The sequence below is a fragment of the Thamnophis sirtalis genome, unplaced genomic scaffold, assembly GCF_051295495.1.
Source record: "Thamnophis sirtalis isolate CommonGarterSnake01/CBP01778 unplaced genomic scaffold, rThaSir2_p1.2 scaffold_5, whole genome shotgun sequence".
NCBI classification, from domain to species: domain Eukaryota; kingdom Metazoa; phylum Chordata; class Lepidosauria; order Squamata; family Natricidae; genus Thamnophis; species Thamnophis sirtalis.
The window spans coordinates 33,798,772-33,820,474 of record NW_028261385.1 but is presented as its reverse complement, the minus strand read 5'-3'; the positions used below and the strand labels follow the sequence as shown (position 1 = coordinate 33,820,474).

Genomic DNA, 21,703 nt, shown 5'->3' with positions numbered 1-21,703 from the left:
TAAACTTGCACAGATTCTTCTTATTTTCCAGCTTATCAGACGCGAAGTAAAAGCAGATCTCCAGTGGAACTGTATATGAATTCCATATAAATTTTTTAAAAATAAAAATGGTGGCAGTTATATTGTTTTAACCAGAGGAGGAGGAGGAGGAAGAGGAGGACAGAGGCTAGAAGCAGTGATGAAGGTGTTGAAGTTACTCAATGGTCTTATCAGAGGTAGGTTGCTCCCGGTTCAGCCTGAATTGGGCAAACCGGTAGTAACAGTGGCGGGAGGGTCTGTCCACCTGCCCAGATGCTTCTGCGCATGTGCAGAAGTGACACCCGTGCACACGAGCAAACTGGTAGTAAAAAAATTGGAAACCCATCCCATCACTGGGTCTTATATGTTGATATTCATGACAGATTGTGGCCATCAAGGCAGATCTTGCGTAGAAATTCCTGATGTGTCCACCAGCTGAAAAGTTGGGTGTACTGCAATCAGTACAGGAATTATCTCTGTCAGAGGGAGAATGTCTGTCATTCTTTCTCTGCAGATATTATGTAATAGATGATATTTGTTACACTGGCCCACTGTATGGTTTCCATGTATTCTGAATACAAGCCTAGAGGTTTTGATTGCATGGAACTCTATATCTGAAGATGTCCAAGGTCAGAATTTACAAACATGAACCTGCTGATGTTTTCTCTGTGTAGGAAAGCTTCAATTTGAGAAGGAAGGTTGCCTCTTAGAGCATGATGGTGGAAACTGATAGGGAATTTGGTAAGCTGGCCACATTGTTCTCTTCACATTCTCTGACACTGTGGTTTCACTATCCTAACACATAACTAACTCAGTCATTGATGGATTGTGGATCCAATCCCATTGATGGATTGTGGATCTAATCCCAATTTTGAAGAAACTGCTTTATTCTTTTGTAGATGCTTGCCTCCCTCCTGAGTGTCAAGGATACCCAGTTCCATATAATTGTCCGCTGGGGAGTTTGGCTCATTTAAAATTAAAAAGAGGACATCTTCCAGGGTAGCCACTTTGATAGTATTTAAGGGCCAGACTAAAACCCAGGAAACTGTGAATTGAGTAAGGTATGTTTCCGGATTTGAGTTACTTATGAAGATATAAAGGCGGCATAATTATTAATTAGTTAAGTTAATAAATAAAATAGCCTGAAGATGATAGAGTGCAGTGGGGGTGGTAAATCTGTATGACAGAGAGCACCACCTTAGAAAGTATGAAGATTTGCTGCTATTATTGTACTTAGTCAATATTTCTTCTAATTAAGCCAGCATGATTTCATTATTGTGGAAATAAAAAGCAGGAGTCTAGATGCAGCATCTTTCTGCTTCTATTCCTCACTAAAATAAATCTGAAACTCTAAAGCAGACCCCCAGTATAATTGTACAAAGCTCCAAACCAAGCTGGGAAACTTGCCTGCTTTTCTTGTGAAAATAAAGCTAACAGAGGACATATCCAAAAGCTGCCAGGATGGAGAGAATCACACATGTTGTGTGTATTTGTAATAATCTATAAATAGACTTTTAATTTTTTAATTTTTTATTTACCAAGAACAATCTATTGGAGAGCAGAAAAGCAGCACTTTGTAGAGCCGATTAGTGATACTTGTCCTAGCTTTGTCTTTAAAGTGGACTCAAAGAGGACTGAATCACAGGATATGTTCAATCTGTGTATTTCCTAAGATGTCTTGAAGCAATGATCTGGCAACAGCTATTATATAGCTGCTACCTGTTTCTGCCTCAGATATATATGTATATGTGTGTGTGTATGTATGTGTGTATGTATGTATGTATATATGTGTGTGTGTGTGTGTGTGTGTTTTTATTTGTGCTGATAAATAAATAAAGGGAGACTAGTATAGATCTATTTCAAGCTATTTAGCTCTCATCAGCTAGCCATACCCTTACTGGGATTTGAACCTGGGCTATATTACATACTAGACAGACTTCTTAGCCATTAGGCCACAGGCTCTTATCCGTTATCAGCGAAGCCAGGGTGAAAGGTATCTATTAGATTTTTACAACCCCTGGTAAGCCCCAATTATGGGAGGAAGCTAACTGCTTCCATCATCTGTCAATCGGCTCGTCACAAGAGTCCATCACGACAGAAACCCAATATTTTTACTGTTGCCTTTGTTATATTTGTGTTTTTTTATTTGTGCTGATAAATAAATAAAGGGAGACTAGTATAGATCTATTTCAAGCTATTTAGCTCTCATCAGCTAGCCATACCCTTACTGGGATTTGAACCTGGGTTATATTGCATACTAGGCAGACTTCTTAGCCATTCGGCTAATATATATGTTTTCTGAGGTTTTCGCAGGTGTTAGTATGTAGGTCTTTGGTTATTCAGGTTTTCTCCCGCGTAAAATTGGAAGTGTCTTGGCGATGAAACGTCACCAAGATACTTCCAATTTTACGTGGGAGAAAACCCAAATAACCAAAGACCTAAACACACACACACACACACACTCCCCGCAAACCAGGATTTAACTTCTATATTTAAATATCTGCTGATAGATACCATGGATTACTGGTATCCATCTGAATTCACCTCTCTTTTGTTTTAAACCAAAGTGGCAAATTGGAGGATTACCAAGCAATTTATTCAATTGTTTTGTCTATGATGACTTCCATCATAGGAGGTGCAGGTCCAATTGGGCATCATCAAGCAGAACCTCTCCACTGACCATACTAAGCTGTTCCATGGTTTTAGATCGTGAAAAATGGTGCTGAAGCATCAGCATTTTTGCTACAACACCATCTGTCATAAGGTGGTTAGATTTGTTACTGAGGAGAATGCCTGCCTGGCCCCACTTCTCAGTTCCTGGTTTCCTGATGTGGTAGCTGGATGGTGTGATTATATAAAGGAAGTATGGAAGGCATGACAGTAAAAGTCATGCTTGGAAGGCAAGTTTTGTCTCCAGGAAGAGTTCAAGGTTGTAATATAATCTCTTTTTCTTTTTTCATGGGAGGGGGAGGGATTTGTTTGGCAGCCTAATTTGGAAGGGCAAAAAGAGGCTTACCCTAATGCAGGCAGTGATTGGCTAAAGGTTTTCAGAGCTTTGCTATTGGTCAGGAAGTGCAAGTACTCATTGGCTGTTAGTTTTAAATGAATGTTACGGACTCACAAACAAGTAAATATATGTGTTTGAATTGGATCTTTTTTTTTCCAGATCTAGAAATAGTCACAACTAGTCAATCTCTGCTGTATTTTTGTTATGGAATTTATACGACAAATGAAAGAAATACTAGAATCTGCCTAAAATATAAAGTTCCAGACATTTTTCCCATTTCCACTTTATATCTGGTTTATTCTTTAATTTTTAATTCAGACCACATCGTTTGTAACACTGAAAAGATTAATATTTGTATCTTTTCCTTTTCAGTATTATATTGATTACAATAGACCCATGAACATACAGAATGGCACATATACATACACCCACATCACACACAGAGACGTTTTTTGTTTAACTCTAACAAACTCTCGCTCAGGCCCCTCAAATAAATTAATGTAGCAGGATAAAAGATTTGAGGTGGCAATCTGATGGTACTAGCTTCTTGAGTTGTGAGGTCTTCAAGTTCAATTTTTGCTAAAAGAAATATGGGCAAATAGAATAACATTTTTAAAAGGTTTCAAAATGAAGATTTGGACTAAAACACTAAATAGTATCCAATTATGAAATGTGGGACAGTCTGCTCTTTTATTTGAATGAATTGCTTTCCGAATAAGACTAGCCTGGAGTTGACCTTAATAACATCAAGGGAAGAAATCTGCATATTAAAAGGGATTTTTAAAAAATAGATAAATTGAAATAACCTATTTGTGGGGGAGAAACAAGTATCTTATGGATTGGCTGATTAATATAATCATAATCATATTCTAAGTTGTCAGCTATGGTTCAATTTGACTATAAATCCCCCCTGCAAAAAAACTAGAACATGACTCATGGTGTGAGAAAGTGTAATGAGGGTCAGTTCTCCATTTGTAGTTAGGAATATAAGCTTCCAGAAACAACAAGCCTTTGTAGATGCTGTTTCCCAACATAATAAACTTTACAATTCAATGTGACAGAGCTAGGGAACCTCTATGCCTTTATATCCATTTTAGAAACATGAGAAATGAATTTTGATCTAGAATTATTTAAGCTAGTTACCTTATTTTTCAGAGACAATGTGCCTGTTTTACATAGTCTTGGTAAAAAAAAAATATTTTTATAGTTTTTCATAAATGTTATTCCTTTGATTAGGAATACTAAGGATCACTGAGATTCAAGTGACATTGATTGGTTCCATGGTACATCAGACTCCTTAGTAATAGTGGCTATTGCTGTTAGTAATTAGTAATATTCTTAACTCATCGAAGGCTAATGAAAGTATGAGAAAGATACCAGGAACTTGGAAGAAGTTTTGGTATTTCATATACCTTTAAGAACTCTACTTTTTTTTTTTAACTAGGCCAGCAAGATCAAAATTTTCAGCATATTAAAGCCTTCAAAAGATTTTGGTTTCAAAGACTTCTAAGTAAAAATAGCCCATTCTGAACCCAAATTAGCTTCTTGAAGCTGGAAACACCTATTCTTAGTTCATTGGAAATGGTCAACAAATTTCTGACCTTAATAAAAGTATTAGCTGAAAATATTTCAAATTGGCAACATTTCCACACATTTCTATAGCAGACATTATTTAAAGCATGGTCTTTGTGAATGCTGAGAAAAGAATCACCAGTTCTCAGGGCAAAGTTATTACCGGTAATTTTGTTAATAACCGACAACCACTTAGCTTCAACCATCCAGCTATGAAACACAGGGGAAGGCTGAAAGAAGGAGCAATACATTCAAATTGTTTGGGGAGTAAGGAAGGAACTCTCTCATTGACAGAGGCCAATCAGCTAGTCAATGTAGTTTCTTCCAGTTTGGCAAATAAATTCTTATCTAACCACACACCACACTATGAGTTTAAGCTGTGTAAAGTCAAGAGGTTGAAACTTACTGCTGAAACTTGGCACGCAGAACATAAATATATCCCCCTCTCACTTACACATATACAAATTCATAATCAATTTTGGACTATTAGGACAACTTTTTCTCCTGCCTTAAATTATCTTAGAGTATCGTATAACAGTAGTCCAACATTGCATTCTTATGGTAAGGAAGATTTTCAGTCCCAGTACTGTCTCATGAAACAGATTTAAGACTTTAAAAAGTATAATATTTATATATTTTATTATTCTTGTGTTTTTTAAAAAGAATGTTATAGTTTCTTACTATTTGTTTTTTTAGCAGTTTTAAAAAACATAGCCAGAATGAAGAGATGAAATCCAAGTTGTCTGATGCCATGGAGGCCATTCAAAGTGAAGAAAGTAGCTTAACATGGGAGACCAATTCAAGCAGATGTTCCACATCCCATGCCTCAGAAGCCAGCGTTACATCTGGGGTATACAGTATGGAAAACTCATATCCAGATTGTTCTCCGGGGAAAGTTACTTTCCTGAAGGAAGAGAGAAAGACTACGCAGGAAAAACCGAGCAATTCGACCCATCAGACGTTAAATGAGACGACCGAACCAGACAGCCAAGAATGTGATTTTTGTCAGACGTCAGTGCTGAAAAAAGCTGAAGAAAGTGAGTTCGATCCATCTGATCCACAATCATGGCCCTCTCAAGTACAACCTTCTAAGATTAAAGACTATTTGGTTCAAATAACACAGGAAGTGACCTCTGGGCCAGAGGAGAAAGAAAATACTTTGATGAGAAAAGGGGAGCTGCCTATCAAAGGAACAGTAAGAGCCAGAATTCTTCAAATCACTGCTGTATTGGAAGAAAGGCATAAAAAGGTTTTCCGAAGGATAAACAATAAAGATATGCCTCCCCCCTCAGAGGTGATCAGGAAGCCCAGAGAACCACCCAAAGTTTTCTCCAGACGAGGCATATCTGTATCTTTACGGCACATTGAACCAAACGCCACAGAGAAGAATAACAAGAAGGAAGTTCTGAGTTATAATCTCAGACACGTAGAGACGAAAAGTTCAAAGTCTGCACTTTACAGTAAAGAGGAGAGGAAACCACAGCATTTGTTTCTCCCAAAAACACAAAAGAAGCCTTTAGAAAAGACACCAAAAATTTCAACACACCTTGATGACAAAGCAAAGAGGCAAGACGCCAAACAGTATTCACCTGCAATTCATCCCTCCCTTCCAGAACTGATTCAACCAGCTGAGTCTGACAAAATGGAAGAAAAGGAAAAACGGTCTGTTTCTCCAGATAGTTCAAATGCCGCACTGGAAAAATCATTCAACTTTGTTGGTGAAAAAAAGGAAGTTCAGGATCATACACCAATGATCTTCGAAGATTCTGATTTATTAAAAGAAGTGAGGTCACCATCAGAGAATCAAGTAACTCAGTCTTGTTCCCCAGTTCCTGTCGAACCGCTTCCTTATGTTGAATCAGAAATAGAAAATCAATCTGACTCATTTAGAACATTGTTGTCAGAAACTTCGATTCAACAGGTACAGCACCATCATAATATTGCAGCTACTCCCTGTGAACCTGAAAGTTGTAACTTCACTGATGTTAGAACTCAATCTATGGAATCTACAATTCCTTCAAGACTGGAGATCAAAGATGCATCCTTACTGCAGTCTGTTGAAGAAGCAGAGAAGCATTCAACTGAAATCGCAGACGCTAACCCTGAAATGGCAAAATTACCATCGCTTGTTAGAAAAAAAGAAAAGCAAGAGAAAGAACAATTATCAAAGAAATCTTCAGATGAAGAAATGATGCCGAAGCAATGTACTGTGCTTTTACAAACAAAATCAGACCAGCTACCCTTGTCTTTGGTTCAGGAACCAGAAACTCAAGAAACTGAATCTGCATCAGAATTACTAGTTATGAATGCTGAACCTGAAGTTATTGATTTCGCTGAAATTAGAAATCAAACTATGGACTCCACAATTCCTTCAGGAATGGAAGTCAGTGGTACATCCTTGGAGTTTTCAGTTGAAGAAGCAGACAAACAAGAGGTTCCTCTTGATTCAACGGGAACCAAAGACACCATCCCTGAGAAGGCAAGATTACCATCTTCTGTTAAAGAAGGAGAAAAGCAAGAAGAACTTTTGGCAGAGCAATATTCAGAAAAAGAGCAGTTAGAGGATAAAGCAACTATACCTTTTGAAACAAAGTTAAATCAGCCACCCTTGTTTGGGTATTTGGACCACAAGTCTGAAGCTCATGAAACTGAACCTGCAACTCATTTAGCAGCAAGGCATGGTGAATCTGTAACATCTGATTTTGCTGAAGTTAGAAATCAAGCTATGGACTCTGCAATTCCTTCAGAAATGGAACTCAGTGGTAGACCCTTTGAGCATTCAGTTAAAGAAGCAGACAAGGAAGCAATTACTCTTTATTCGACTGAAACAAAAGACGAAAAAGCAAGGTTACCATCTTCTGTTAAAGAAAGAGAAAAGCAAGAAGAAGAAGAACAGCCGTCAGAGCAATGTTCAGAAGAAGAAGGGTTACAGGACAAATTAACTGCACCTTTTGAAACAAAGCCAGGCCAACTACTTTTGTTTGGCTGTCAAGACCATAACTCTGAATATCATGAAACTGAACCTGTATCTGATTTAGTAGCTGTAGGTGAGGAGCCTGAAGTGTCAGAAATACTTGACATTAGAAATCAAGCTATGGAATTCAACATTTCTTCACAAATGGAAGATGAGCCCTTGGAGCCTTCTGCTGGAGAAGCTCAGAAGCAAGAAGTTCCTCCTTATTCAACTAAAATCAAACATGCCGTCTCTGAGAAGGCAAGATTACCATCTTCTGTTAAAGAAGGAGAAAAGCAAGAAGAACTTTTGGCAGAGCAATATTCAGAAAAAGAGCAGTTAGAGGATAAAGCAACTACACCTTTTGAAACAAAGTTAAATCAGCCACCCTTGTTTGGGTATTTGGACCACAAGTCTGAAGCTCACGAAACTGAACCTGCAACTCATTTAGCAGCAAGGCATGGTGAATCTGTAACATCTGATTTTGCTGAAGTTAGAAATCAAGCTATGGACTCTGCAATTCCTTCAGAAATGGAAGTCAGTGGTAGACCCTTTGAGCATTCAGTTAAAGAAGCAGACAAGGAAGCAATTACTCTTTATTCAACTGAAACAAAAGACGAAAAAGCAAGGTTACCATCTTCTGTTAAAGAAAGAGAAAAGCAAGAAGAAGAAGAACAGCCGGCAGAGCAATGTTCAGAAGAAGAAGGGTTACAGGACAAATTAACTGCACCTTTTGAAACAAAGCCAGGCCAACTACTTTTGTTTGGCTGTCAAGACCATAACTCTGAATATCATGAAACTGAACCTGTATCTGATTTAGCAGCTGTAGGTGAGGAGCCTGAAGTGTCAGAAATACTTGACATTAGAAATCAAGCTATGGAATTCAACATTTCTTCACAAATGGAAGTGGAAGATGAGCCCTTGGAGCCTTCTGCTGGAGAAGCTCAGAAGCAAGAAGTTTCTCCTTATTCAACTAAAACCAAACATGCTGTCTCTGAGAAGGCAAGATTACCATCTTCTATTAAAGAAGAAAAAAAGCAAGAAGAGGAACAGCTGGCAGAGCAATATTCAGAAAAAGAGCAGTTAGAGGATAAAGCAACTACACCTTTTGAAACAAAGTTAAATCAGCCACCCTTGTTTGGGTATTTGGACCACAAGTCTGAAGCTCACGAAACTGAACTTGCAACTCATTTAGCAGCAAGGCATGGTGAATCTGTAACATCTGATTTTGCTGAAGTTAGACATCAAGCTATGGACTCTGCAATTCCTTCAGAAATGGAAGTCAGTGGTAGACCCTTTGAGCATTCAGTTAAAGAAGCAGACAAGGAGGCAATTACTCTTTATTCAACTGAAACAAAAGACGAAAAAGCAAGGTTACCATCTTCTGTTAAAGAAAGAGAAAAGCAAGAAGAAGAAGAACATCCGGCAGAGCAATGTTCAGAAGAAGAAAGGTTACAGGACAAATTAACTGCACCTTTTGAAACAAAGCCAGGCCAACTACTTTTGCTTGGTTGTCAAGACCATAACACTGAAGATCATGAAACTGAACCTGTATCTGATTTAGTAGCTGTAGGTGAGGAGCCTGAAGTGTCAGAAATACTTGACATTAGAAATCAAGCTATGGAATTCAACATTTCTTCACAAATGGAAGTGGAAGATGAGCCCTTGGAGCCTTCTGCTGGAGAAGCTGAGAAGCAAGAAGTTCCTCCTTATTCAACTAAAACCAAAAATGCCGTCTCTGAGAAGGCAAGATTACCATCTTCTGTTAAAGAAGGAGAAAATCAAGAAGAACATTTGACGGGACAATATTCAGGAAAAGAGCAGTTACAGGATAAAGTAACTACACCTTTTGAAACAAAGTTAAATCAGCCACCCTTGTTTGGTTGTTTGGACCACAAGTCTGAAGCTCACGAAACTGAACCTGCAACTCATTTAGCAGCCCCTGAAGTGTCTGACTTTGCTGAAATTAGAAATCAAACTATGGAATCCACAATTCCGCTTCAAATGGAGTATTCTTTTGGAGCAGAGTTTTCTTTTGATTCAGCTGAAACTAAAAGTGTCATCCCTGAAAAATCAAAATTACCATCTTCTGTGAAAGAAGCAGAAAGGGAAGAAAAAGAACAGCTGGCAGAGGAATATAAAGAAAAGGAACAATTACAGAATAAATTAACTGCACCTTTTGAAAGAAAGACCGAACAGCTACCCGTGTTTGAGTGTTTGGAACACACATCCAAAGTTCATGAATCTGAACCCATATTTGATGGTGAATCTGACGTGTGTGATTTAGCTGAAATTAGAAATCAGACTATGGAATCTGCAATTCCTTCAGAAATGGAAGTCAGTGCTACCCCCTTGGAGCATTCTGTTGGAGAAACAGAACAGCCCACAGTCCCTCTTTATTTAACTGAAACCAAAGAGGCAATCCCTGAAAAGGCAAGATTTTCATATCCTATTAGAGAAGGAGGAGAGCAAGAAATAGAACAGTTGTCAGACAAAACAAAGGTGGAGGATCAATTCACTCTGCTTTCCCAAAGAAAGTCAGGCTACCTTCCCTTGGTCCACAAATCAGACGGTGAAGAAACTGAACTTGAACCTGATCTAGCTTCCAGAACACAGGAAATCCATAACACTGTGGAAGAACCCATCGGACTTTCAGAGTCTTCTTATACTACGGCTAAAGATGCTGCAGAAGAAGAAAAATTGAAATCAGACTTGCCAAGACAAGCTGCTCAGACTCAGCCATCTCTAACCACTGTCTCAGAAGGAAAACATGTAAGAGACAAAACAGAGACTCCGCTTGCCTCAACAGAATCTTTGGGTCCAGATTCCACACTCTCAGTTACAAATGCACAGGAGGAAAAGGCTCAACAACACTCTACAGCACCAGCACAGTCAGAACCAGAACATCTTGTGATCTCCAAATCCATAAAGGCACCCCATGAACCTGAAGAGATATTACTTCTCAGTGACAAAGTTACTGAGCCAGTCAGCTCATCAGAACAGTTGCTATCTACTCCATCTTTTCTTATTGCCAGTGTGGAAATGCATGGGACAGAGCCACCCTCACTAAAGGGTACTGCACCATTGTTTGAACAGCCAGATTCTAATATACCCTGCCTGCCTCAGCAAATGAAAAAACAAAGCAATTGGTCTGATTCTACTGAATTAACTTCTGAAATAGCAGAAGTTTCATTTTCTACTGGGTCTTTCCAAAATGCTGAAACAACAAAGGAAGAAAATCCATCCTTGTCATCCACAGAGGGCCTAGCAAAAGAATTAGTATCTAACTCCAGGGAGACCGAAATTGGCATAGGTACAAAAACAGGGCAACTTTCCCCCACTGTATCTGTACAACACCCAGGTGAAGCACCTGTCCAAATGCAAGAATTGAATTCAGAAAATCAGCTGCACCCCACTATAAATGCACAGTCAGATGTTGAAAAACAAGCTAAACCCTCTTGTGAAACAAGTGAAGATCAACCGAAGCAACCATTGGAATCTGAATCAAGGGAGCATTTTATACAGCAGAATTCTACTGTTTCATCCCTGTTGGAAGGAACAACTGCTTTGCATTCTGTCAATGAAATGCATAAGGAAATTATGCAACCTGATAAACCTATGATCAAGCCGTTGCAACCTGATTCATTATACCCTGGTTTTGAGCCACCACAGACAGATGATGTTCAGCAGCAAACTCTTTGGCATTTATCACAAACACTCTTACCCGTAGAAGTGGATACAATGCAATTAGGAGAAAAAAAGGAGATCAATGGGACCCAGCCTCCTTTGCCCCAAACTAGGCAGGCTTTATCTCAGTCAGTTTATTTAACAGATGTGCAAGAAAATCAAGGTATTTCAGGAACTGCAGCCAAAGATCCTGAATTTTTAAGCATGCAACTCAATAAAGCTGATACAGAGCATTATGGCACTGTTGATCCAGAATCAAAGCACCTGGCAAAACATCCTGTTGAACTTATAACTGCACAATCGGAGACTCCTTCCACAACTGAGATGCCTGAACTGGGAAAACATTTAGATGCATCCGTTCCCATTTCAAGCGCAGAAGGAGAAGGCCTTCAAATGCCTGTATCTGTGACAGCAGACTCAGAAGATGAACAGCCAATATCATCTAAAAACGATAGGGAAGAAATGGAATGCAGTGCACCCATAATTCCAACATCTAAATTAAAAGGTTCTGCTTCAGAAACGCAGGGAAATCAAAATGATTTGTCTAAGACATTAAATGAGGCATCTGGATCACCACCATTAATTTTATCATTTGTCCCTGATAAAATAAAGCCTCAGGCAATACTTACCAAGTCAATAGTAAGTTCACTACCAGCTTCACAGCAATCCACTGCTGTTTCTTCAGAACTTATGGACCAAATTGAAATAGGAAAAAATAATTTCTCTGTCCCCGAGTTTCAAGATTTACCGTTCCTTACAACTTCCTCTGTAGAGGAGGTCAGCAAAGAACCACTGCATTCATCCATGGCCACAAAAACTGTGTCTGAGGAATCCAGATCCCTTCTAGATGATGCTACATCTGAAGAAATAAGTGAACAGCCTCCTGTTTCAGCAGCACGGTCTGCAGAATATGTTTTTGTTGAACCTATTTCATCTTGTTCTGTTCCTGAAAAAGAGAAACAAGTGCAGCCTCATTCAGCTTTCAACAAAGAACCAATGGATGCGGCTGTTAGGAAATCAAATGTGGAAGAAACTCAATTTCATTTGCTTGTTACTCAACATTCTGAAACCGAGAGCCAGGATAGCAAGCTATATAGCCCTGTGGTATTGCAATCAGAGCTGGAAGGTCTCACTTCATTGAATTCCACTGAAGAAAAACCCAAGCAAGAAACTGCTTTATATTCACCTCCCATCTTGCCTCAAGGAATATTATATTGCCATGAAGAAAAAGAAGACCAAAAACGAAGAACTTCTGAGACCGAATGTTCAAAAGACCAGGATGCACCATTGAAAGATGACAATTTGTTGCAACCAGTTAAAGAATCACAGCTGGAAGAAATTCAGCTTTACTGTTCTGCAACTCTTGAAGATTCATCCCAATTGGCTGATATGAAACCCCAAGAACAAGAGGATTATCTGCCTAAAACTGAAGAGATAGATTCTGGTGTTTCTGTATTATCACAGTTAATGGATGATGCCCAAAAACAAGAAATGCAGATAACATGGTCTGAAGCCGCCCAAATAGAAGGTAAACCATCTGTTTTGTTAGAAAATGAAATGAAACCTGATCTGCATCCATCATTCACTGCATCTCTGGATACTAAACAGTTAGATTTTTCTTATTCAAAACAACCAGAACTTTATTCATTTGAGGAACAAGAACCACACATTTCATCTCTTTTCACTAAGAAAGTGAAAGAGCCAGAAGAGAATTCGTATCCTTCTTTAGTCTCAACATCTTTATTGAGCCCATCCAACTCTGCTACATTGGACCCTGAAAAGAAACAAGAAACTCAGACTTGTACAATTGAAATAACAAAGGAGATGCCAGAAGAACCCATGTCCATTGCTGCTTTCCTTCTTTCTGAGGCAAAGACAATAGAAACCTTTTCCTCACAGATCTCAGAAAAAGAGAATTTAGAAACTCAAGCTCCTTTTGGGGATGCTGACTCAATAAATGGTTCAACTGCCCTTTCTGATAAAAATGCAATGGCAGAGAGGAACACTGAGTTTTCTCCAAGACATTTTGAATCAGAACCCCAGGTAGACAGAGTCATTAGTAGTACAGAACATCTTTCAAAAGCAGAAGAAACAAAACAGTTGCCTACCATGGAGGATACTTTGAAAGTGCCAGAAAACTCTTTGAGTAAAGAGAAGGAATTCAAAGAGCAACAGAAATTGAGAGAAGAAGCCTTACCAGCTCCTAATCTTGATCAAAGAAAAGACATAGTTAATATTTCTGAAAGTGGTGAAGTTGTGAAAACTAATGTTCCTCTCATTTCTTCTGTTGATAGAAAAAAGCTTATACTAGAGGCAGTAGAAACCATTTCATTGTTGGAAACAAAAGCATGTAAAGATACTAGAGATGTGGTTGTTGATAAGGAACCTTCAGTCTACAAACCAAATAAACAATATACAGAGGAGTTAAAGGTAGATCACCATGAAACGACAGAAAATGAATCAAAGGAAATTGAAAAAGGGAAGAGTATTAAGGAAAGCAGAGAAATGGAAGAGGTTTCTGTTATTCCAGGGAGCAAGGATGATAATGTTTTTAATAATGCCAATATTGATTATGTCAGAAAGGATACTTTGATTGAAAATACATCCTTCACCCAAATAGAAAAAGAAAAGTCTATTCAGGACACAGAGAGGCCATTTGATGATATAGATAAACAATATGTGGAAGTGGCATATCCAGCAGCAAAATCAAAAAATATTGTGGAGCTGTCTTTATTAGAAAGACAATTAAATAAAGCCCCTAATGGATTGATAGAAAAACAAAATGCAACAGCTACCCATCAAGACATTTCAAAAACAGCAAATGAAAATAAAACGATTGAAGCTGTTAGGGATGATGATAAAAGCAGAGAGCATGAGTTGAACTTAGCAAACATTAATGCAGTTTTATTTAATACTGAGAAAGATGAGTTGTCTCAGACTCCAGCTGCTTCCTTGCCAATAACTGTAATAGAATCTGAGGTTCTAGAGATGCCACCTGCCTTGGCATTTTTATGTAAAGATTTCTATGAAGAAGAAGCAGGTGATTCTGAAAAAGATAACCACAAATGTAAAGAAGTTAAGGATATTGATCTGTCTTTTCATATCAGAGATCATATTCCAGATGATGGGATTGAAACACATCCGGAGAAAGAAATTCCTAGAGATTACACTCCAAATAATGTGGAAGAATCCAAGAACAAAGACATTTTAAATAGTCAATCTTTTAAAGAGGAAACTGTAACCCAACCAAAAGTCGCAGAAGATACTTACGAACCAAATGGAAAAAAGAATGAATCTGCAGATATGCAACCTGGTCTATCTGCCCAAGTGGAGGAATGTGTGAGTGATACACTTACAAATGGGGTAACTGAGGTTGTGAGTGACATAAAAATTAGGATTTGTCAGGAAACACATGCAATTCCTTTCGGAAGAGAGTTCTATAGCCCAGGAGCCAGCAATGATGACAGTAGTCAGAGAAGAGAAGAAGAATCCTTATCTGATGACACAGGCCAGCAGGTACCAGAAGAAACAAGTGATGAAGAGTGCAGTCCAATACTTGATTATGCAGCAACTCTATATCAAACTGAATCATCTGGGCAAGATGGATCAAGTAATGATGCTGGATATGCAATCATCCAAAACCAACAGTCTGAAATAAAAGAAGTTCATGGAATGGAGGAGGGTGAACTTGTAAAGATTGCAGAAAAAAATGCACAGTCTCTTGAAGGATTAGGCCAGGCTGAGAGGCAAGAGGAAAGACAATTAGAAGATACATATGTTTTAGTTGAGCCCCCAATGGAAGATACAAAGGTTTTAGATCACAAAGATCTTCCATGTTTGGACACTGAAGTGCAAAAACTGGAGAGCGGAATTGGAGAAAATAGTGCCCAGCATCTAATGCAGTATGACACACCAGACCAGTTAGCAGCAGGGGTAAAATCTGATAAACAAATTGGGGAAGTTGACTATTCTCTTTTGTCACATGATTTTGACACCTACCCATTATACTCAATAAAAGAGGAAGAGGACAGTGACATTGACGAGGATCTAGCGGAGCTCTTAAACTACGAAGTGATTACCCATGATGATGTCTTTCAGGAGGAAATCTCTTCAGAAATAGCTCATGAAGAATTGCTTTTTGATGATAAAGATTCCCTAGATGGCATTAGTGATACTTACGAATTTGTGAATGAAGGAGAGGCAAAAATGTATGCTGAAGAAAAGACGACTGAATCGCTTGATCTTGAAATGCTACAAAGAAAAGTACCAGAATATGAATTTCTACAGAAAGAAGTTGATCAAGCCCATTTGGATACCTACTGCTACCAGTGCAAATGTCCCATCTCCTCTGAGGATAAGCTTTTTGAGGAGCATAAAGACCATAAAGTAGCTGACTTGGGTACAGCTGTGACTGTGTTAAAGGTAAGACATGAAAAGCATGCAGTTATACTGCTCTTTGTTCTCACTGACATATGTTAATGTTTAACTAAAATAGACAAAAGCAGCAATATATATCTAGTGCCCTCTAGACGTTTTGACCCTTAAGGCTGCAGACAATATGTCCCTTTGCAATGTATTGAGGTAAAGAAAATCTGAAGGAATCAACATTGCTGCAAGATGAAGAAAGCAAACACTTATCAGTAATATAATACAAGCTCTTATGTTATATAAGACATGCTTATAGTTGGTTTGGAGGAATAACAATTCTTCTTAAATGGCTCAAAAGCAAAGGGATATTTCCACAGACATTATTTTTTCCCCAGAAACTTGAAGTTCTCTCTCTTTTTTCTTGAGAAATGAAGACAGGTGAAGAAGACAGGTAGTAATGGGAAACACTACATCTCACAGAAGTAGAACCATGCTTTAAAAAAAATAATCAGAAAATCTCAGAATTTGGCCATTAAGTGTTCTATGTAATTTCTGCTGTGATTCTTAGTTTAGAGTGTTGCGTTTCCCAGTTGTTTAACTGTTGACCAAAAAATTCCAACCCTTCTCTGAACCTTTTAAACATGGTTTATTTTGGATGGACTACCATTGCACATGTTTTACGTAGATATCCCTTGGGAGACACTGGAACTTGTATCCCTTTGACTATCAAAGGCAGCTCTTCAGAACAGGAAATGGGTGAAGATCTTGAAAATCAAAGGCCCTGCGTTGCACAATTGCTCATGTTTTCTGTTAATGTAAACATAGCCTTTGATACAATCTCAGATGGTTAAGATGCTAACCATATATATTTTTTAGAAGGGTGGCAGCATAACTGCAGAACATTTCACCCAAAGGTTTGCTATACTTCTATGATTCAGTCAAAAACAAGAGCAAACAAAAATTGTAGCATTTTTTTCACATTAATTTTAAAGATTGTAAAGATCTTTGAGCAGTACAGCAAGGGTTTTGAACAGTGAAGGATGACCACATGGAAAGTCTGTTTCTGTCTGACTGTTGAGATAAATATTGTGAGCATTTCTCTTGAAATGTCTTAGAATAACAGGAGAAAGAAAGCTTTCTCTCTAAAGGGTTCCCATCTGTAGAATGCAATCCACAGGGAAACCTTCATGACCCAGATTATTAGGGACAATATGCTGCCTGACTCTGTAAACCACTTAGAGAGGGGGGTAAAGCACTGTGAAGCGATATATAAATCTAAGTGCTATTGCAATTGCTATCTTCACTTCATTAGTTCAGATGCTAAAATATGATATACCCTCCCTGTCTTTTCCTGGACAAAGCATTATGAGTTTGTTCATAAATTTTTGTGGGTGTTTGGTATGTATGAAAGATACTGTACTATCCATCCATCCATCCATCCATCCATCCATCCATCCATCCATCCATCCATCCATCCTTTTGATATCTGTAAACTACCCCTGGAGTATTTTCGACTTGGACATTAAATACTATAGTATACTGTAACACAGTGCAATGTAGTTTAACGTAGCATAGTGTAATAAAATATGAAAAGTAGAGTAGTGATACTAGAAGTCCCAATCAAATGAAAGGTAGGTACTATGTGTAGCATCTAATCATATATATTTCAGATACATTCTGATTTTATTGCAGAGATATAGTCTTGGCCTTCTTCTTGAATGTTATGAGCCTCTCTCCCTCCCCCCCTTCCTCCCTCCCTTCCTTCTGGTGTTTATGTTTTTTGCTTAATTTATTAATTTTGAAATAAAGCCACCTGAGAAATTGTCTGATTGGCTTAGTTTTATACCCTAAAACAGTTAGAAGCATAACCCCACACACTACCAGCAAAAGAACTAAGTCCATGTGAACAGGAAAAGCTTGGACATTTTCAGTTATATACCTTAGTGCCCATTCCTGTCTTAAAGACTGTTTTAAGAGCTTAATGAACTTCTTTAAGAACTGAAATATGAATGGAGGTTTTTTTTAGCTGACACTATGCTCTAAAGCAGTGGTAGTCAACCTGGTCCCTACCGCCCACTAGTGGCCGTTCCTGCTTTCATGGTGGGCGGTAGGGGTTTGCTATAACTCTGCTTTATAAATTTTATAAAGTAAAGTTACTTTCCTACTTTATAAATCACCATTGCTGTGGAACCGGTGGGCCATTAGAAAATTTTACTACTAACAGAGATACAAAAGTGGGCGGTAGGTATAAAAAGGTTGACTACCCCTGCTCTAAAGGTTTGCTGCTGTCCTGGTTTATATAATAGTCTCACAAATCTGATGCCCCAGGGCAGATATAATTCCAAATCATAGGATATTGGCTAGAATTATGGGAATTGCCCATATAAAAGGACCTAGCATGGGATAAGGTAGCTTTTCCATATTACTGTGGTGGACGATAAGCAGCTGCTAAGAATATCAGCAGAATCATAGGCCTTGGAATTGTCCCTAAATTAGTTTCTTGAAAGTCAAAGGACCCAAGGACATTCTGTGACATCTGCCTTTGGCCCTGCAATTTAGAAGGAGAGCCAGAAATGAATTCTAGCTCTGTAATAAAGTCTCCTTCACGAGTATAGCTCCACCAGGCAGAAAGATCATTTAGATGGCATTTTCTGCTTCATTTCTACTACTGTATTTATATCTGATCATATCCCTCTGTAAAAAAAAAATGTACAGGTAACTAAAACTAACCATTTTAGCTTTTGACAATTACAGAATGTGCTCAGCATAATAAGCTGCTAAGAGTGGATGTTCTTTAAAATCAAATGTTTCCACCTGAAATATGTATTCATTGGAATATAACATTGCATTCGGCTGTATGCATTTTTATAATTCATGGGTTCACATATGCTAATTTCAAAGCCTAATCTTCCTTTTAAGCAAATAGTGATATTTGATTTCCATTAAGGTCAGTTGTCTGCAAATTATTTGGAGACAGAGGGCTAAATATTCTGAAGAAAAGTCAAGGAGGGAACCTGAACACCCCCACCCCGCAGCATATTACATGAGTATAGTTTCAATTATTTGAAGTGCAGTTTTGTCACAGCAGCATTAGAAGTGGAGGAAAAGCAAGTCAAACAATAAAGGGAGCAGGGGAGCCAGCAAGGGAACTAAAAAAATGTCAAGATGGCGACTGCATGTTAAAAATCCAACCTCCCAATGTGCTCCTTTGACAGACACCCTATCAGGAATAAATATGACAAAACAGCATTTATTTGATTAAACAGGATGCCTGCAATCTGAAGGAACCAGATACAATGTTCTGCCTTTTCCCCTTCTATAGCCTTCCTCTAACCTGTGTCTTTAATGTAAGGTAAGGTAAAAAAGGTAAAGGCAAAGGTTCCCCTCACACATATGTGCTAGTCATTCCCGACTCTAGGGGGTGGGGTGGTACTTATCTCTGTTTCAAATCTGTCCGAAGATGTCTTTGTGGTCATGTGGCCGGCAGGACTAAACACCGAAGGTGTACGGAACGCTGTTACCTTCCCACCAAAGATGGTCCCTATTTTTCTACTTGCAATTTTGCATGCTTTCCAACTGCTAGGTTGGCAGAAGCTGGGACAAATAATGGGACCTTACTCCATTATGAGGCGCTAGGGATTCAAACTGCGGAACTGCCGACCTTTCTCATTGACAAGCTCAGTGTCTTAGCCACTGAGCCACCATGTCCCTCTTAATATAAAGTAGGCTTTCCCAAATGTAGCAACTTCAAGCCCTGTGGGCTTCAACACCCATGGCTGGCTGGGGAATTCTGGGAGTTGAAGTCCGCACACCTTAAAGTTGCTAAGGTTGGGAAACTCTGATATATAGAATCTTCCAGAAAACCACCCGATGAAGCTAGAATGAAAAACTGCTTCCTACTCCAAACTTGCAAACTCACAAAGACTCTCCAAATAAAGGCGCAATCCAGGAAGCGTAACAAGATGAGCAACCTGTTGATCACATGGTGTGATAATGGGGACCTTGCAATTGAGTGCAGCTGGATCAATTCCTGCAGCAACACTGTTGTACTGTGGAGGCAGAAGGACTATTTCAAGGAAGTGGATGCCACTCAGAGTCACCATGAACTCTGTGGGATTGGTGAAAAATAAATGTAATAATAAAGAAAGTGTAGACAAGGGCTTAAGAAGGCATGCTATTCTCACCTGGAGTAGGGGCAGGGCTCTTTGGTTTACCTGCCTCCTGCTGTGGGGGCACTGTCACATGCTTGCTGAGGAATTCTGAAAGTCCATACATCTTAAAGTTGCCCTGGTTGAGCACACCAGCTTATAAATATCCCAAATATATTACTTAATATATTAATAATATATTATTATTAATAATAATATATTCATATAATATATTCATATATAGAAGTTTGTCAAAACAGTACACATAGAAACAGGATACTGTATATTAGCTGTTTATTTCCATTTAATTTTGTGAAGAGGGTGAAGGAGTTTCATTTAAACACAGAACTGAGGGGAAAGATCTGATCAATTATTGGATGACAAGTACTGGTGGTTTGACAATGCCTTGTACTCAGCTAATGGCTGCTGGTTCATTGTGAAGTCTACAGCCTTGTAAACTTGTAAACATCCTGTGCTCAGAGTATCCTAAATGTTCAAATAGATCCAAAAACTGTCAAAACAGCTCAGATCAATCTCTGGTGCATTTAAAAACTGGTTGTCTGACAGACTTTCGGCAATTGTTGAAAGTCAGATACTGTATAGGTGTGAAGGATTTGTCCCTTGGGCTTTGATACATACATTTCCTACTTAATTGGTTCTATATAATTACATGTACCATTCAGTGGTGGGTTGCCAATTTCTTTCCTACTGCTTTGTGCACACTTCTGTGTGCCTTCTGTGGAACGTTTCTGCGCTTGCGCAGAAGCATCCGGGTGGGTGGGCAGTGCCTCCTGCTGGCGCTACTACAGGTTCGCCCGATCTGGGCTGAACCAGGAGCAACCCACCTCTGCTACCATTACAAAACTGGGGGCTATCTGGGGCATTAATTTAAAATAAATAACTTTTTTTAATGCAAAGCAGAAGTACTATTTGGAGACACAAAGCTGGAAAAAACAGGTTAAATAGACAAAGGCTTTCAAGGAAGATGGATGGATGGATGGATGGATGGATGTATGGATGGATGGATGGATGGATGGATGGATGGATGGATGGAAGGAAGGAAGGAAGGAAGGAAGGAAGGACGGACGGACATGAAGCACACATTTTAATTCTACTTTAATGGATCTTATTGCCAAATAGATTCTTCACAACAATTTGTTTAAATCTCCTGATTTTGCATTTTGATTCATGTGCTATTAAAAAATACTACCCAATACAACTGAAAAAAAATGTAGTATATCTACAATAGCACATACAATATACAATAGTAAGTCCAAAACAATACGTCCTACTTCTTAGGAAACAAGCATGTAGGTCAATAGCATGAAATGAATATTTCATTCAGACCTCAGTTCCGAGGTGAGGATTTCAGGACTGCCAATGAGCCTGTCTCTTGCTGTGTATCAGTGATGCAATGATGGCTTTTGAGAAACCTTTCATGAAAGCTTAAACAATTTTTAGCAACCGATTCTATGCATGAAACCATTATAAATCTTTTTTAGGCAATTATGATTTTAAATATATATATATTATCTCTTTCAGGGCCAGTTGAATGGATTCTTAGATGTTTTGCAACAAAGATCTTTGAAAATTGAAGGATGTGTCAGTGAAATAGAAGCTTTGTTTAACACTCTAGAGGTAGGTTGGGGAAGGAACCTGCTGAATGGGTGCCATTGTTTTAGTTAAGACAGAACTTACTAGTTTGCTTAATCATTCTGCTAGTCAGGGCTGGCTTTTACCATGCCTCACAATGTAGGGCTCACACAGCCCTTGAAGTCATCTTATGACTTGTTTATTTGTGATATGAACTAGCCAAAATGTTGTTACTTAGCTCACATATTGGACAATATCTCTACTTTGTTGGTTGAACATAGTGCATGTTTTATGCACCACAATGTAAAAAGGATTCAGATTACTTGGGATGAATTCAAAACAATGAGTTCAGAACAC

The 21,703-nt window shown here is 38.6% G+C and overlaps 1 protein-coding gene across 1 annotated transcript in view; it reads left to right on the top strand.

The window, feature by feature from the left end:
• Window positions 1-21,703, top strand: part of CMYA5 (cardiomyopathy associated 5) — a 64,248-nt gene that overhangs the window by 3,305 nt on the left and 39,240 nt on the right. The window contains exons 2-4 of the mRNA XM_087715602.1: window positions 5,294-7,359; window positions 7,723-15,659; window positions 21,296-21,391. Of these exons, the coding sequence (XP_087571728.1) occupies window positions 5,294-7,359; window positions 7,723-15,659; window positions 21,296-21,391 (10,099 nt within the window). The remainder of the gene's footprint in view (window positions 1-5,293; window positions 7,360-7,722; window positions 15,660-21,295; window positions 21,392-21,703) is intronic.